At 47.1% G+C, this 18,523-nt stretch overlaps 1 protein-coding gene across 1 annotated transcript in view; it reads left to right on the top strand.

Annotated features, from left to right (window-relative positions):
• Window positions 1-18,523, top strand: part of STKLD1 (serine/threonine kinase like domain containing 1) — a 595,840-nt gene that overhangs the window by 356,082 nt on the left and 221,235 nt on the right. The window contains exons 11-12 of the mRNA XM_069609351.1: window positions 2,098-2,181; window positions 18,157-18,273. Of these exons, the coding sequence (XP_069465452.1) occupies window positions 2,098-2,181; window positions 18,157-18,273 (201 nt within the window). The remainder of the gene's footprint in view (window positions 1-2,097; window positions 2,182-18,156; window positions 18,274-18,523) is intronic.

Consider the following 18,523-nt stretch of genomic DNA (forward strand, 5'->3'; position numbering starts at 1 on the left):
TGATTAGTACGCACAGTTATGTTAGTCTGCTATGCAGCAGGGTGATTCTATAGGGCCTGGTATAAGTCAAGGGTGTGCATGATTACTCGTGGTGAGCAGTCAAACAACACATTCCTTATATATACCATGTTGCACTGTGAACATTTGTGTTATGGTGTAATGAGGTTCCAATAACTGCAAACTAGCCTGTATAACTCCTACACATTTACATAGTTTTCACATTTAATCACTTTTTTGTATTGTATAGTGAGTTTAAATATGCACACATTTAAAACAACTTGTTAATGACTTGACTTCCTGCTTCCTTTATTAATGTGGGTAAGAAATGAACAGCTTCCCCCCCCGACCCAACTGCAGAACCCCTTCCTCCATCTCCGTAACTCCCTGAGTATAACATAGCTCTAAAGACTCCACCAAATAGCGATGCTGATGCTCCAATGGCACCCCTAAATAGCATTTATTTGGCAAGGTCCAATATCTCTGATGTGCCTGCTGCAACATTTGCAGTATTTGTCAGTCTGCTATGCCTGCCATCCACCTACAGGAATACATGAACACTCCTGTTGATGATGGCTCTTCATCAACGCCCAATCAACAATTAAGTCCATGTCTTGCCATACTGCATAGGGCACCAGCATTTCCAGGTCAATAATTCTGTCAGTCACTCTTATGCCTCATGCATACACACTCTGGTGTCCTGCAAGATGCTACTAGCTTTCCCCACACTTGTAGATCATTCATTAACAGTACCCTAGTGATTCCACACTTTGAGTTCTTCCTCTTGAGTATTTTCTAGTAGCCCCATTGTCTTCCTCTGAGCAGTTTCTAGAGTTGGTGAACTCTAACCCACTTCTCTAGAAGCTTCCACCTGTTGCACACTCTGGCGTCCATTGAGAGGTGTCTTGCAGCCCTGAAGCCCACCTCTGCAGAGCTGCTCGCAGTCTCTCAGACAAGGTACTGTTCAGAAAAGCTTTTGGCAGTGCACACTCTCCTTCCTCCTCTGGGAAGCGACTATGGTCCTGATCCTGGAGGCCTCCACTGAGAGGCTGTTCAATGTCCCACACTGGGGGTGTCTCTTAGAAGCTGTGAGTGGTCTACTTTCCGGAAGCCCTTCTCTGGGAGGCTGCTAGTGGTCCTGCAGCTCTGGTTCCCCTCTGAGAAGTTGCCAGCAGTTACACAGCTAATGTCTTCATCTGAGAAGCTGCTAGTGGTCTCATTTGTGTAGATCGCCCTCTGAGAATCTACTAGTAGTACCTCCCTCAGAGGCCCTCCTTTGAAATGCTGCCTGCAAATTCAAGAACGGGTGGACACTTTCTCCACAATGGCTGTGAAGTTTTTAGTAGAATGTACACACAAATAGCAAATCACAGTATTTTTTTCCCAAGCTGGGGAAAAGACAAGTGACACAGTTTTCTGAGCAAAGGATGGTAGAACATCAGCAAAGGTAGCACTGGATGTTGTCATATGGATAATGTTGCTGTATTGCCGCCCTTTGGTACAAATGTGTCCTCTCTTGAATACATTACTTTCCTTTGTGCTACGTCAGTCTCTAGATCAGATCAACAAATATTTATTTCAGCAGTAGGCAATAAAAGGTATCAGGGTTTCTAAAAGCTCCTACAGCCAGCAGGCAGTCTTGTTGTTGCCACAGTCATGGCACCTGGAACCTGATTGTAACCTATTGATTGTATTTCAGAAGTGCCATGTAGAAAACTGTACAGTTTCCGATACCCTGGCATTCATGAAAATTATACAGCAGAGGGCATCGAGGAGCAATATGCAGGCCACAATATTGCGTACATCTCCTTCCAGCGGCTGGACAGATGGGCATGCTGGAAAATTGATTGAAATCCTGGTAGGCCGCTGCCTTTTAACTGGCCAGTAGTGCTTGCCCAGAGTTGGCTTTATGTCGGGCACCACCTTTTAATGTCCGACATGCAACTGTCCGCTTGAAGGTACTGGTTTGACCATGGTTTTCACAATGTGTCCATAAACCAGCCCTGCCCTGCTTCAGTCAATCCACTTTCGCCATCCCTGTTTTTATGTTTCCTTCAATCTTACTGCCGTAATAACTGTGATTTTATTTAACACCCACAGGTTTCATGGAGAATTTTATCGAAATTCAAGATGCGCAGTTATTGGGTCTACGACATCTCTCAATGTTCATGGGCGACGATGATGGTACGGTTACAGTGCACACGTTTCTGTTGTTGTCAGTGCTGGATCAATGTGAAATTAGTATACAAGTATATATGAACAGCATTCCCTGTCCAATACTCCAGAGGAATTGAGAGAGGGCAGCCTCGTGGGGGTCTCCTAATTGCTATCTAGCGCACCTTACCATGCTAGGGCATCCAATCGCTGCCCATGTGATTTCAAGAACATGTTAGTGCTGTATGAGTCTTAATATTCGTTTCCTGAATCTTACTTACTGGTGCAAAGGTAGAGCCCTGATGATGACGGCCAAGCCACAACTTACCACTTGAGCTTCATCATGGTAAAAATACTTTTTGGGCTGAATGTAATGAGGGTAGCGGAGTCTAGCTTGGAGCTACTTTTCATAGGGTTTTTTGATATTGAGCGATTAGAAGATTGATTTTCAACATTGTTATGCAGCTTTTGCATTTGATCTTGGCTGGTAATGGCAGGAAGTGACGTTCTTTGAGCTTGAGCTCTCTTTTATCTCTTCTAATAAGCTTGTTGACCATCCTCTGTGACTAGTTCTGTATCCTTTGGAGTCTCCTTGTTAGTGTTTTTGTTAATAGGATTAATCCTGTAATGCGTCACTTGACCTTAGTTCAAAGTATTTACCTCTTGATCTCTGGCAGAAATGAATGGATAGTTCAAAAAGATCTTGGGTAGTAGTTCCTCACCTGTGAATTCAAATGGACCTATCAGACTGATGATGTTGTACCACATGGCTAGTTTATAAATTTACTGTTTTGATACACCCACCATAAATAAAAATAATTTAAACTCATTTAATTGGATAATATCCATTTTGTCATCAGCTATTTAGTTTTAAATGCTGTGCAAGGAACCTAGAGGCATGCCTATAAGAAAACCCACCCACCTTTTCCCCCCGAGACACCATGGTGCATGAACCCCAAAGCACCGATCCACTGGAAAGCCAGCAAACTCCAAGCCACTGGGAGATAGACTCTTTGGGTCTAGGCAGTGCATGATGGAAGTTGTAGCGAGAATGTACAGCACAGAGGGGAACCTTTTCATCCTGGGAGGTGTTATGTACATTTGTGGCACTGAGCCAATACAACACATGTCGGGAGATGAAGTGAACATTTGCAGTCTCCTGATTGTAGCTATGCCATTGAGTTGTGTTGGTTGTAATTATGCCAATTTTCACCAAGGTCATTCCTGGCTCTAATCATTGCTTGGAAACTCTAGTGGACCCCAGCCAACAGTGGGGTGCAACAGGTGGTTCTTACATATCCATTATACTATTGCATAGGTAGGTCTTGGAGGGGTCAGCAGTATGGAAGACTCGAAGAAATTAGAATCCTGCTACTGTGTTGTGGTGACGCTTGATGCATGCAAACACTCCCCACTTCACTATTCCTTCCTCTGGCTCTCACGGTGCTGGTGAGGGCTATTGTTGCTTTTTCAAAATGTTGGCCTCCTTTCATTGGCTCTGGTCTATGGGCCATCCAAAGAGCAGAGTGATTATGTCCAGCACTCGCTCTTGCCACTCTTCAGTTAGAAGTAATTTTCACTGTGCTGCTTGCATACGTAAACTTATTAATAGAAATTCACTTTGAAAGTATAGGGTCATACCTTAGGGATACCATGGGTTCCAGCCTGTTTTATTGTGTGTTTTCAAAAGTTATATTAGTTGTAGGTAGCCATGTGAGTAACAGATTGACTGAAGACATTTTGTGTAATAGACTACGATGGCAGCAGCATTTTATTATATAATTATTTGGCTATATTGTCATCATCTGAAGATCCATAGAATTCCTATCTTAGATCCTTCATAGATCATGGTTCTTGGCCCGGAGTATGCTATAGTTTATTTTGCTGATGTTATCATTTTCTATAAATCTTTGCATAGGAGGGCGTGGCCTGGCGTGCTGCGAGACAACATGGCCGCCTGAGTGCCTCCAGGGAATCTGAAGATAAATGGCCTAATTATACTTTCTCTCACACCCGCATTTCTCCCATAACCCAGCACGATGGAATGCCAACGCCACGGAGGCACCTCCTGTTAAGTGTCAACCTGGGAAATGCGGTACAGCCGTTGAAGTCTCGCTGCGAAGCTGCGTTGGCTGATGCATGGAGAGAACATAATGGTGGCACTGTAGCTGCTGCGAAGGAGACAGAGCCTGGTGGATTTATGCTGGAGTGGAGTCATGGGCCAAGGACGCTGGATGCTTCCCTGCATCCGCAGCTGTAAACCGAGTGCTGACAGTCTGAGTTGCGTTGGTGACGCGACTTGAGCTACCTGCTGGGGCCCTCTCTGGCTCACTGAGGTGAGTCATGGGTCCCCTCCTCTTCCCCCTCTCACTTTGGCGGTTCTGAGACAAATGGATGTTGCAACAACCTTAAGGCACTGCAAAATCCAGATGGCTACCAAAGAGCCTGAAGGCTGCATCTGCTGCGTGGGATTGCCAATGCGTCCCAGCCATCTGGGGCTCTTACGGCCCAATCTCCCCTGCCTCCCGTGTCGGCAGAAACCCATGGAAACCTAATGGTAGCCAGAACTGCACAGATTGCTCAGTAGCCACAGCTCATCATGTAAGAGGTCTTCCCAGCCACGTATGATTGTTTAGAAGGCCCCAATTAGACTACAGTTTATAAAGGGAAGCCTGTGGCAACAAATCAACTATGCAATACAAGCTCTGAAGTGCAAATCTTGCTTCTTGAACCGGGAAACTCCTGTCTCAGCTGGTGCCTTGAAATCCATCCTCAACCCACGCTCTGAAACCTGTTTGGACCGCCTCGATTTAAGAGACTTCACCACTTCTGCTACGCTGAAGGTGACCCTAAGCTTATACTCGAAAAATAACAGCTAGACACTAGTCTCCACTGGAGCAGTAACTTTCCTGGATAAATATCTTGGTTGTATAGCTCCAGAAAGAGTGCAGCGTCGATCCTCACTTAACATCCAGGGTAGGAACACTTATCACTGGAGAGGGAAAGGTGGTATTCCCGCTCCCAGGCTATGATAATATGTCGAGACAGGCACCTGGCGAAGTGAGCTACATGATGGCAAAACTGGGAAAAGGTCAGAAAACCTCAGACATCTCCTCTTTACTCTATGCACAGGATAAAAGGAAGAAGGAGCTAATTACGGGAGTGCAGGTCAATGAAAACAAAACTTCAGGGGCCGAGTCCCAATGGGCCACAAAGTCAGACCTCCAACCTTGGTTGGCTGAATCAAAATGGAGATCCAGGGAAGCTTAGCGGAGATGTCATGCAAGATATCTTTATTGGACAAATGGTTGGATGAATCAGAGCGATGCATTGAAGAGGCTGAAACTAACCTATGTGAACAGTTTTATGAAGTAAGTGAATGGGCCCAGCAAATCGAAGCACTAGAAGACAAAGCAATCCAAGAAGGAAGATGCAGAAAACCTCTCGTGCCGTAATAACGTGCACATCAGGCGAGTCCAAACAAGCATAGCGGATCAGGAGCTAGAGAAGTATGTAAAAGACCTATTTCACCAGATCTTAGCTGCTTCATCAGACTAAGAAATAGAATTGGACATAACTCGCAGAATTCGCTCAATTGGACAACCTCGACAAGGCTACATCCCAGATATCCTCCGAAGAATCCACTTCCACAAGCTTAAAGAGCAGATTCTGAGACAAGTGTGGCAGCTTGAAGAAATAAACTTCAGATGATCTTCCATCTCAATAAATCAAGACCTTGGGCCTCATTATGACCCAGGCGCTAAGTGTTTAACGGCGCCGTAAAAGGCTGCGGCGCCGTTAAACACTTAGCGCCTAATTACGAGGTCCCTTTGCGGGACCCGACCTTAACGGCTGGTTATACCAGCTGGTTTTACCAGCCGTTAAAGTAGGGACCCGCAAAGGGACCTTGGTGCTAATTACGGTACCGCAATTTGCGGTACCGTAATTAGCGCCTTCCCCATTCCCATTGAGCCCTATGGGGCAAAAATGGGAATGGGGAAGGGCCATGGCGGCATGGGGAATTACCGCCCCACCAACCTCGGAATGGGGTGGTAATTCCCCATTCCGCCATGGCGGACTCCAGCATGGACCATGGTGCTAATAGCACCATGGTTTAGCGCCGGAGTCCTAATGAGGCTGCTTGCCTCAATGACACCCGCCAAGCACAAAGCTCTCAAACCGATGACTGAGTAGCTTCGGGAGAAGAAGATCCGCTATAAGATGGGGCTTGCAGATGGTGATACTTTTTTCTTAGTTGGATCGAACCAGGGTAATACAAACAATGAAACATGCAGAACAACTCCTCTCTCCAGACATAGACAAGTCTTCGGTGAGCACAGAGACGTCCCACTCCCCTCCCAGGATAAGTTCAGCTAGGGTGGGACCCTGGACAAAATCGGTAGAAGCCACAGGGGCAAAGGAAGCTTGATAGAGCACAAACACCCCACCTGAAAGATGAAGCAAAGCAGAGGTCACAGCTGCAACATTAAGAAGAAACTTCAAAATACTGACCGTTCATTAGCCGTCCAAATGTGATGGTCTCCCTCAGCATACATGATGACTTTTAAAGTTAGGGAATCAAGGGTTCTGGTCATAATTTGGAGGGCTGTTTGCACCATCTCTGGTTTGGCCTCAAGATGGTCGGGTAGTCATTTCACCCGAAAAATTCCATGACTATCCATTTGTTGGGATGTTGAGGGAGGGGGAGTAATAATGTTAGAGGGGTAGATGTTGAGGCAGATGAGAAATCACTGTTCATCATAGACAGGTTACGTACAGGAAAAAGAGATGATTGCTTAGCGACTGACACACAGACTTCATGACACATCCCATTGATAATAAGTGAGAAGATTCCCTCCGAAAGCTGTCCTGGAATGTCCAAGGTCTGAACTCACCGGTAAAAAGATCAGTGATAACAAAACTGTTAGATTTAGCCCTGTCAGTTGTATTTCTCCAGGAAACCCACCTGTTTAAAGCTGACGAAACGCAGCTTTCTCACAAAAGCGATGCACAAGGATTCTTCTCAAAGTGGGACGAAGAAAAGGGGAGTAGCTATATTATATTATTAAGAAGAACCTAATTCGGTGATTCTATGCGACCCAAATTGGAGCCAAGGGCTGTTATACGGGCCACACCATCACATTTATATCGCTGCACGCTCCCAGTGATAGGGATGATCTCTTCCTAGCGTGACTACTGAGGCAGATGCAGATCTTTGCTGAAGGAACCATTGTCATAGGGGCTGACTTCAATTTAGCTCCAGGCCCTACAGTGGATAAAACAATACCCGTCGCACGAGGAGACTTTAGAAACTCGCTAGCTGTTACTAAAGTCCTCTGGAAAATGGGCGTTGTAGATATCTGGAGGCTTAGAAACGACACCCAGAGAGATTACACACAAACCCCCCACATTCAGAGGTTTTTCATGAATCAACACTCTTGGTCTCCTCGCCCCTGGTTCCTGCAACCCCTGATGCCACTTTAGAAATGACATTGCTCTGACCACGCACCAGTCTCTCTTACACTCTGTGACCAGGCTGGTTCCACTGAGCCACAAGCCATAGGGACTGTTTGACCCCCACATTGAAAGACAGAGTGATTTGCTTGGAGATTAGAAAGGCCATTGTCTCATACTTCAAAACTAACCTCAATGATGACATGCCGGTGCATCCGTCCTCCCCATTCCCATTGAGTCCAATGGGTCTCAAATGGGAATGGGGAGTAATATTTTCCGGCTCCCGGGAATGGGCAATTACCGGGTCCACTGGGGCTGTAATGCCCCGGTAATTGCCCATTCCTGGGTGCTTGGAAAAAAAATGACTCCGGCGGCAGCCATGCCACTTTTACCGGCACGGCTACCGGCAGAGTTATAAGAAGACCCCTGGTGGCTTCAAATTTTTACCACACATTTCAGTGTTGGGCGTCCTCTCACTTTGCTCTTCGAGAATTGTGATATTTTTTGAAATTTTTGGATAACTTTGATCTTTTTTTCTCTGATCCTTTCATTGTTGACCGTCGTGGTGGACTACCGGATGCAGGGATCCCTTGTTGGCGAAGATTTACTTCCATCGTCTGATCTTCTCACCAAGTTTTCGGAAGGCCCAGACTTGGGCCTACTTCGCACCTCAATAATGCCAGAGGCCAAGAGAAGTCTCTTCAGGGCCTGTGAGAAATGTGGCCTGAAGAAAGTCTACCTTAAAGATCGTCACCTCAAGTGCCTGTATTGTCTGCATCCAGACCACAATGAGGATGGAAGTGAGATCTGCTGTGGAGTCCCGGTGAAGACGAAGCAGGACCTCTATCGCAACTTGGTGGTGTGGCTCAAGGAGGGGAAGGCCTCTGACTCGGCCTCCAGGCGCAGTCTTGTCTCGTCTAGCACTGACCGTTCCCATGTATATGCTCCCGCAGAGAAAGAGGTGGAGGTCCTTTGAGGATGCCCCTTCCCAGGGGATCCAAAAGAAGTCTAAACACCACATGTCCGATACCACGAAGGTCGCTGCGATGCAGGACCTAGTTCGGGAAGGACCTGTCTCCATCTCTGTTCACGGTCAGCCTGCTGGTTGACCCCTTCAAAGTACAGATCTTCTTCCTAATACAGGGCTACGAAGGAGAGGCCTGCAAGGGGTCCATCAAAAGCACCATTGATTACACCATCGTCCAGCAAGACCACGACTTTGTCATTGATTACTTCATCTTTCAAGACATCCACCTTGTTGACAGCTGCCCCATCGACAACCATGACACCATCGATGACCTCATCTGTAATCACCTCGTTGACGACCACCATCATCATTACTTCGTTGATGAGAGACCCGACGATGACTGTCGTTTCTACGTTCACGATGACAGCAACTCCAAGACTGGCTCTGCGACGCGACCTCCTTCTGCTGCGGCTGTTATAATCACAACTGTGGCGGGCATGCTTCCCACAGTGCAAGTTCCCATCAACACATTGTTCATGAAAGATTTGGGTAGGTTGAGGCAGGAGCTGCCTCTGTTAGACTTCCTGTCTAGGCCCATGAGGATGTCCCCTCCGGTGCTAGTGGGGTCTCGGAGGGTGTTCCCGCACATTTATACTAGCTCTGATGATGATGGGCACTTGCCTGAGGACTACTACTCTGACCACAAAAGGGCCTCGGGCCCATGTCCCAGGAGGGATCTCCAAGTAAGGAGCCTGATCAGCCATTCGCCCCTCCGAGGTGTTTCAGCCCAGATCTGTTACCAGCTGTTCCGTTCGTACCCCAACCAGCACCCAGGGACATGTCACTGGACATCCTCACCACCCTTCACACCTTGGTGTCTGAAATCCAACAGAGGTTGCCTGCTGCCCCAGTGCACGGCCCGGCCTGTAGCCCTCCCAGGACCCCAACCAGGAGTCCTCTAAAGCCTAAGCGTCTGCCTAGCCCTGCGAGGCTGAAATGTCAGCCGAGTTCCTCTGGGCCACAGTGCCCGTCACCCTGTAGGCCCTTAATCCCGGTGGTGGAGGAGCCTCTGCGTACTGACACCGGTACGGACACGATACAACGGCCACTCATACAGATAAGTATGAAGATTATGTCCCTGCTGACAGGGAATCTCTGACCACCAACAAGCCTGCCAGGGCTTCATCGCCGGACGAGATTGGCTCATTCCATGCCAAGATCTCGAGAGCATCCAAACTCTTCAGTTTGGTGCCATAGAAGGAGGGTTTTCTGTTTCAATGTCAAGTCTTTGAGGAAGACTGTCATGTTGGTTCCTTTATTGTACGACATCTGGGAGGAAGACCTGGCCCTGATGAAAACACTGAAGTATTACACCCTCCAAGAGAGACTGGCTGGAAAAGAAGTACAGGGACCCAGACTCATCCCCCAGGTGGGTACAGTCACAGCCTTCTCTGGACTCTGTGGTGTTGGCCGCCACCAGGAAGCGCTCCTCCATCACATCATCCTTTTCAATTGTGCCCCCGGACTAGGAGGGCAAGAAGTTGGATACAATGGGGAAACGGATAATGTACACCGTGGATTCTACCATCAAGGCTGCCAATGTCTTAGCCATCCTGTCTCACTACGACAGAGAGCTCTGGTATAAGTTTGGGCCAATTTTGGACTTCCTGCCGAACAACAAGAAGGCCAAAGCCCTGGTCCTGTTCCAGGAGGGTGAGGTTGCCTCGGACCACGCCATCACGGTGGCGCTGAACACAGCGGACTCAGGATTCTGCCAGATGGGCAATACGGTGGCCCTCCAGTGCCAGGGTTAGCTGAAGGCCATGAACTTCAGGGCGGACGTGCAGTCCAAGGTAGTAGACATACCCTCTGATGGGGACAATTTGTTTGGCAAGGTGGTGGACGAGACGCTCCAAGCAATTAAAACAGATACAGGGACGGCATGCTCGCTCAGGACATTGCAGCAGAGGAGATCGTCATCCTTTCGGTCCTCAAGAGGGAAGTCCAGTAGGTCCTCCAAGGGGTATACAACCCGCCAGCCCTCCTGCGACCCAGGAAGCCTACAGAGGCCACTCACAGGCCTTTGGCAGAGGAGGGCAGCATAGTCACCTGCAGGTCAGGACACAGACGCCCAAGCAGGCCTGAACCAGCCATGTATCCGGGCCCCCACTTTCACACCCCACTGGGAGGCCAGCTAACGTACTTTGTTGAACACCAGAAAAACATCACCACGGACAAATGGGTGCTGGACGTCCTTCATCTAGGGCATACCTTGGAATTACAACACAGGTGCCCTCCCATTCCTTGTGTGGTGCGTCAAGAACTGCACATGGCTTAACTGCTGCATGAGGTTCAAGCCATGTTAAGGAAAGGGGCGATGGATCCAGCCACGCAGCGCTTCTGGGGCTCCAGAATGTACTCCAGCTACTTTCTGGTACGGAAAAAGACAGGAGGGTGGTGGCCTATCCTAGATTTAAGATGCCTCAACAAATACTTGAAGTTCCAGAACTTCAAGATGGTCACATTGCAGCACATGCTCGACCAGCTGGAGGAAGGGGATTTTCTGGCGACTCTGGACCTAGAGGACACCTACTTTCATGTCCACATTCAACCTAAACTTTGGAAGATCCTAAGGTTTGTGGTCCAGGGATGGCACTATCAGTTCAAGGCCCTGCCCTTCAGCCTGAAATCGGCACAAACGGTGCTCACAAAGTGCCTGGCTCCAGTGGCAACACATCTATGTCTCAATGGCTACCCTTATCTGGATGGCTGGCTCATCCGCCACGTACGCAGGTGAACCAGTACACAGCGGAGACCATATGCCTGCTGATGGAGATCGGATTCTCTATCAATTATCCGAAGTCCTGCATGGAGCCATCGCAGAATGCTCTCTTCCTGGGCTCCCGTCGCAGCACAGTTGTATGCCTGGCTACCCCCTTGGAGGGGAGGGTGGCGGCCCCTCTGGGTAAGAAACAGCTATTGTCGTTGTTGGTGGAAGAATGAACTGAATTGTTGTATGAGAATTTTGCTACTGGAAGTAGAGTTGCGAAGCATCGTAAAATATTGTTCTAGGGTTTGGTTCACCCTCTCAGTGATCCCATTGCTTTGTGGTTGCTATGGACTCCTATTATCCAACAGAGTTCTTTCCAAAAACATATTGGGATCTGCAGTCAGAAATAATGGTAGTGGGTAAGCCAGGCAACCTAAATATATCTGTGTAAAAGACGACCGCCATCTCTGCTGCAGTAGGTACTTTTGCTAATAGAGAAAAGTGGGCCCTTTTTGAGAAGTAATCAAATGATGACTAGGATTGTGGTAGAACCTATGGATAGAAGCAGCTCTACTATAAAGTCTGTTGCTGTTTTTTGCCAAGGTCAAGATGGTAGCTCTGGTTGCAAAAGAAGACTGGCAGGCTTGTTTTTTGGCTCTTTTGTCTTCGCACAGTGAAGAAAGGTTTATATGAGATGCTTAATACTTGAGGTGAGTGAGGTCCATCAAAAATGGCAAATAACAAGATTTGTTGTAGCTGTGATTCCTCTGTATCCGGCTGGGAGCGAGCCATGGCACAGACGCAAAACAGTTGTTCTTGGGCCTCACCAGGAGTTGGGCAGAGCAGCAAAAATGAGACGGTAACGCTATTACCGCTGCATTACTGCTCCACCCAATCCCGAGTTTGGGGGAGACTCAGAGCATTCACCTCCAGCTTAGCTGGGGGTGAATGCGCCGACTTTCCACCCATTTTCGGCACATTAGCAGCACAGTAATTGTGCCGAAAATGCCCCATTCGGTCATATCGATGGTCATATAAATGGGGACTTACACCATCACCGCAACTTGTGATCCAGCGCTAATAGCGCCGGACCAAGTTGTGGTAACGCTAATTGCGTCGGGTGGTATACCGGCGGATTTATTGCCAGGATACTGCCCAACTCATAATGAGGCCCCTTGTTTTTTCTATTGAAACAAATATGCAACGATTTTTCAAGAGGAGACTTTGCAAGCGCCAAGGATTTATAGGCGTTAAAGTGGGCCAAAAAAGAGAGTTTACAGTTTCCCGTTTTATCTGATCCAGGGGTTTATAGTCATAAAACCGAAAACAAAAATCCCGAATACAATAATCTCGAATCCAAAATCTCGAAAAAAAAAAAGTCGAATTTTTTTTTAATGACGTTTTTTGTTCGAAATGGGGGGGTTCCCCCCCCCCAATCCCCCTTTTTTCTATTTTTTTTTTATTTTAACCCATTTTTTTTACTTACCTGACCCCAAAAAAGCATATAATTAAATAATAAAAAATTCGACTTTTTTTTTTCGGGATTTTGGATTCGAGATTATTGTATTTCGAGATTTTTTTTTCGGTCTTTTGACCGACCACCCCATAAACGTATCCACATGGTAGATACATTTCTTATCCTGCAGAATTGTAGCATATGGCATTACTATTTCAGCAGTATCAGAATGCTTGCGTGACAATGCATCTGCAACAGTGTTCCGTGTTCAGGAATGTAGGTAAGGATGATTCGATACAGAGCAAAAAAAAAAAAAAAAAGGCTATTCCGAAACTCCAATGACTGCAAGGCTAGCAGGTCTTTATGATCAGTACAGATTTGTACAGCATCTGTTGCTCCTAGAAGGAGCTTCTAAAATGTCAGCAATTAAAGGTAGAGGGTACTTATCCTTCAAAGCGACTTCGTTTAGCCCCCTGTAATCCAGACATGGATGGATTTCCGTTGTTTCTTTTTTAAGGATGAAAAATAAGGAAGCCCCAACAGGAGAGTTGGAATTTCTCATCAGACCATTAGGTAGATTAACCTCTAGATACTCTTTAAGGGCTTTTTTTCAGAGGTTTAAAGAATGAACATTCATCCAAAAGGGATTATGGCATCGAGAATAGTATCAATGGCACAGTTTTCTGGTCTGTGTGGAGGAAGAGTCTTTTCCATGGACTCTGAAAATACATACTGAAAATCCTAGTATTCCGGAGGAACTTGCTGTAAATGAGGAAGACCGATACTTGATGACTAACAGCAGGGATGTCACTGAACTGGGTGGAAGTCTTAGAGTCTGACACGGCACAATGATGGACACAGTATTCGGATCCTAGAAATATAGTCCCAGCAGTCTAGTTGGTGTATGGGGGGTATCCTTAGCACAATTGGATAATAGGCAGCCTTGATCAACTCAAAGGAGGCTTTTTCAAGATGTTGTGCTACGAGTACTTGAACAGTGTCTGTATGTTCTTTTATGGGACCAGAGGAGAGAGGACGGCTGTCGATACCTTCTACAGCTTGACTTATCTCCTTATTCTGTCGAGGTATGTTATGGGCCTGGGCCCAGGAGATATCCATAAACATACCAGCAGCTCCGCAGTCTACTAATGCAAGTGCTGCATTAGGTTGTTGGTTCTCAGGGATGATGGTTTCATGTAATACAACCAAAGAAGGGGGAGATACAGTAAACGCTTGTAAGGTGTGGTTGGAGCACCCATGGTTCTCCCGAAACTTTGCTCTGTCTAGGATCGGGAGGCTGTGTTTCCTGAGCGACGTGGTGGTGCTATAGGACAGTCCTTGACCAGATGGGTTCGTGAAGCACAGCACATACAGAGCCCCTGAGAGATCCCCCTGGCCCTTTCCTCTGGCGTGAGTGGTCCTCGTGCAGTTCCGAGTTGAATAGGTTCTGGCTCTGTCTGGGCTTCTGAGTAGGCACCAGGAAGCATAAGTGAGGAACGATGATATGAAGACCTACTTTTTCTCTTTTCATTCGTCCATTCTTGGATGCGGAAATCAATCTGAAGAGTAAGTAATACTAAGTAATACTAAGGTAGAAAACATTTCTGGTCGTGGTACCGTAGCCAGTTCGTCCTTGATTTCCTCATTCAGACCTCTTCGAAAGAGGGTAAAACAAGCATCATCCGGCCAGCAGCTTCCTTGGCCAGTTGTTTAAACTTTGGGAAATATGTCATAAGATCCTGGGAACCTTGACGACAATCCAAGAGTGCTTCCTGTGCGTAGTATATCATATCAGGTCTGTCAAACATGGACTTGAAAGCATTTAAGAAGGCAGCATGTTTATTCAGCAGTGGATCACCTCCTGTAACGAGAGCATTGTCCATACAATGTGATATCAGGAAACCACTTTTGCTCTATCCGAAGTATAAAAGAGCGGTTTAAAAGTAAAGATTGTACATGAATACAGGAATTGTCGAAAAACGATTTGGAGACCCATCATATTTATCCAACACATTACACAAGGATGGGTTTACCTGGGACAATACATCACGGGTAAGTACCATTTGTTTCAGGGCGGCATTTTCAGCGTTCAACGCTTGGACCTTGGTAGCAAGTTCTTGCATGGAGCGTATTACGTCTTCCATTTGGTCCATGGTATAAGGAGACTGGTGGGGTCTCTCACTGTCGGGTTCAGGGTAGATTGACAAGTGCAACTGTTGGAGGACCGAAGCCGAGATTTAGGTCTTACCTGTGCCTTGTTGTTGGTGTCGGTGGTAGAGATCTTAGTGTGGTATTTTTTCTGCATAGAACGAGAGTCGTGAAGAAAGGGGAGATTGTCTCTGGACACCACCCTGCCCAGTGACGGTAACACCAGACAGGGAAACACCCTGAGCCAGCCACCAACCAGGAATAACCCACATTGGAGAAATCCTGATCCAGATGATTGGGCAGGTACCACATAGTTCTGAGGGGGTCCAGCAACACAGACAGAAAAGGGCAGGAACAAAAGAAGTTCAGGACAAAGGAGGAATTAATCACAGGAAGAAACTAGGATGGAACGTACAGGGAAGGAGGAAGGCAGAGAAGGAGCGGCCAAACAGTCTTCCAGGAACAAGAACACAAACATACAAGGAGTGCTGAGCTAAGAGTTACCTTAGTGATGAGACTCGCCGAGCCGCATCTGGTAGGGAATGATGACTGTCACAGCACCACAGCAACGTTCGGCAGTGACAACATGGCACCATATTGGCAACAAATTGTCCTCCTGAACTGTGGATAATGGCAGCGTCATCTTGGAGTACAGCTCTGCAATGGTACGCCGATAAGGAAGCCTCCACTTAGACCACAAGGACCAATGTCTGTGCTGGTTATTCATGACACAGCCTCACGGCCTGGCTCCTGCAGCCCTAGAGTTTGGACATTGTTTTCCCTGCTGCTTGAATGCAAAAAAGATACTGTCGAAAGCGATAGCTTCCTCCACACTGTCTTGTTACGGACACAACTGGAAACGCTTCACAGTGTGGTGCAGGACTCAGAATATTACACCTCTTTGGGTCACCGCTTCACAACTTCTTTCATATCTGCTTTCCGTGGTCAAGGCTGGCCTGGCTCACGCCTCTATCAAGGTGCATCTGGCTGCCATATCCCGTTACACAAGGCCTCCTGATAACCCCTCCCTGTGACCGCACAGACTCGTCAAGGAGTTCCTCAAAGGGACTATTCAGGACTTTTCCACCAGTAAAGGCTCCTGCTCCAGTCTGGGAGCTCAACGTGGTTTTGACTAAGCTCATGGGGACCCCATTTGAACTGATGCATCAAGCCCCTTTGATGTTTCTCTCATGGAAAATGTCTTTCCTTGTGGCCATCACCTCGGCCCGGTGGGTCAGGGAGATCCAGACAGTCTCCTGCAAGCACCCGTACTTGTTCTGCCATGCTATGAGGATGGTGCTGCAAACCCACCCCACCTTTATGCTGAAGGTTTAGCCAGAATTCCACCTCAAAAAGCCTTTTGTTCTGCGAGTCTTCTTCCTGAATCCTTCTACACCGGCGGAAAGGACAGTGCATTCGCTGGACGTTGCTCATGTCTTGAAGTTTGATCTGGCTCGCACGAAGGATTTCCGGAAGACATTTCAACTCTTTATGAATTTTGGACCTGTGAATCCCGGGAAGGCCCTGTCCAAGGCTTCCATTTCCAGGTCGCTCTCCGGCTGCATCATGCACTGTTATCGTCTGACCAACAGATCTCTTCCAAGCCGGCCGTTACACCAGAGCCATCGCAGCGACGACAGCGTTTCTCTCTGGTGTTCCCCTGCACAACATCTGCAGGGCTGCTACGTGGAGGTCCATCCACACCATCATGAGATTCTACTGCATCAACGAGGATTCCAGGGTGGAGTCCTGGGTCGGCCAAGTGGTGCTACACAACTTGTTTGTTTGAGGTGAGTCTCTTCCAGGGGTAAGTGTATTACTTCTGTTGACCCCTGCCACATCCTGTGATTGTGTTTATGTACTGCTGTGTTGTCGTATTAATGAGCGTGTGAATCCATGCCAGACCCCATGCTGGAGAAGGAACGCATTACTTAACTGTAACTCCTGTTCTCCAGCATGGGTCTGGCATGGATTCACATGCAAACCCTCCCTCCTTTCCCTCTGTAGCTCTTTTTGGTTCATACTGCCACTTTACATGCTCTACCAAATCTGAAGGATAGGGAGATGGCTATCATTGGATGGGGCAGTATGACACCAAAGTACAGTGATTGGTTATAGAGGAGACCAGCAGTTTTTAGGCTAAAGCAAAACAGCTTTTCTTTTTTACAGAGGATTCCCAGCCTGACAACAAGGAATTTTCATGACCATGTGAATCCATGCCAGACCCATGCTGAAGAACAGGAGTCAGTTGCGTTTTCCTTCATTTCTATTTTGGAATGGAGGCCAATTAATTGTGTGCGTGATGCATTCCCACTTTGTTAAGCTCAGACTGGTCTGCCAGTGTCTCTAAATTGGGTATATTTACCCATACATTTGATGACCAAAATTAATGTTTCCTGGGACAGCTTCCTGAGCTCTACATGTGAGAACAGCTTCCTGAGCCGTACATAGCAAAGCTTTGCCTCTTTTTAACCTGCATATACCTAGTGCCACGGTAGGAACATTAGAAATCTGTATAGTAGACTAATGCCGCACTTTGTGTATCATTACACGTTTGGTGGTATTTCAGCAGTAAATCTGCAGAGATACCACCAAATGGTATTACCACCACTTGGTCTGGCAGAATTACTGCCAGATTACAAGTGGTGGTAGGTGGTGTTAGTACCCATTTATTGGAGTCCATAGGACTGGGGATTTGGCCTTTTTTGGGCAGTAAGGTGGAAGAATTACCTCCAGCAATCTGATGGAGTTTTTCTTCTGTCTTACCTCAAAACCATGTCGTTCAGCAGTATGGTAATGTAGTGGTAATGGAGTGTTTACTCTGTTACCACTGTTATTAGCCATGCAGCCAAACTCATAATGATGATGTTTATCTTGTATTGGTTTAAAATGCTAGACACCACTGCAACCAATGGAAACCTAGTAACCCCAGTCCAAAATTGGTGGTAGGTGCAATGTTCTAACTACATTGGTGCAACTGTTTGCAATCTTGCTGGAATTGCGTGAGGATCGTGTGCAATAGGTGCCACTACATGAAGGTGCTCAGACCGAAGAGGAGCCCTCCCTTTTATCCAGTATGGCTCATCTGTTTCAGTCTGGAGGGCTTAGCGTCTTTTCTTTGGCATACATTTTGCTTCTGCCCATCTTTTGGCACAAAGGGGATACCAGAGCCCATACTTATGCACATACATTTTCATTGTTTTTCTGCAGCTTACTGCCTTCGAGGTAATATTGTGCCGGTGGTGGGTAAAGCCATGAGAGTGCATTTTGGCTCCATGGATATACAGCTGGAAGGCATCCAGTTGCTGCAGGATCTCACCGGACAAGGTACGGAGCTTGGTAGAGACTTGCTGGTCTATGACAACATATGGCTCCCTCCTGCATGGGTGGAGGAGCAAGTTAGACATAATGGGATTTGGGATGGGACATGTAATGGCTATATGGTAGGTTACTGGGTCAAGTTTGTAAAGACTTTTGAATCTCCATCACTGTCACCAATGTGGCCCAGGTTGGTGGGGATACTCTTCTGTTAACTTCAATTTCATACATGATCTATTTCCCATTCAATGTCGTTGTC

This window comes from Ambystoma mexicanum, chromosome 8 (assembly GCF_040938575.1).
Source record: "Ambystoma mexicanum isolate Mex_15411 chromosome 8, UKY_AmexF1_1, whole genome shotgun sequence".
Classification (NCBI taxonomy): Eukaryota; Metazoa; Chordata; class Amphibia; order Caudata; family Ambystomatidae; genus Ambystoma; species Ambystoma mexicanum.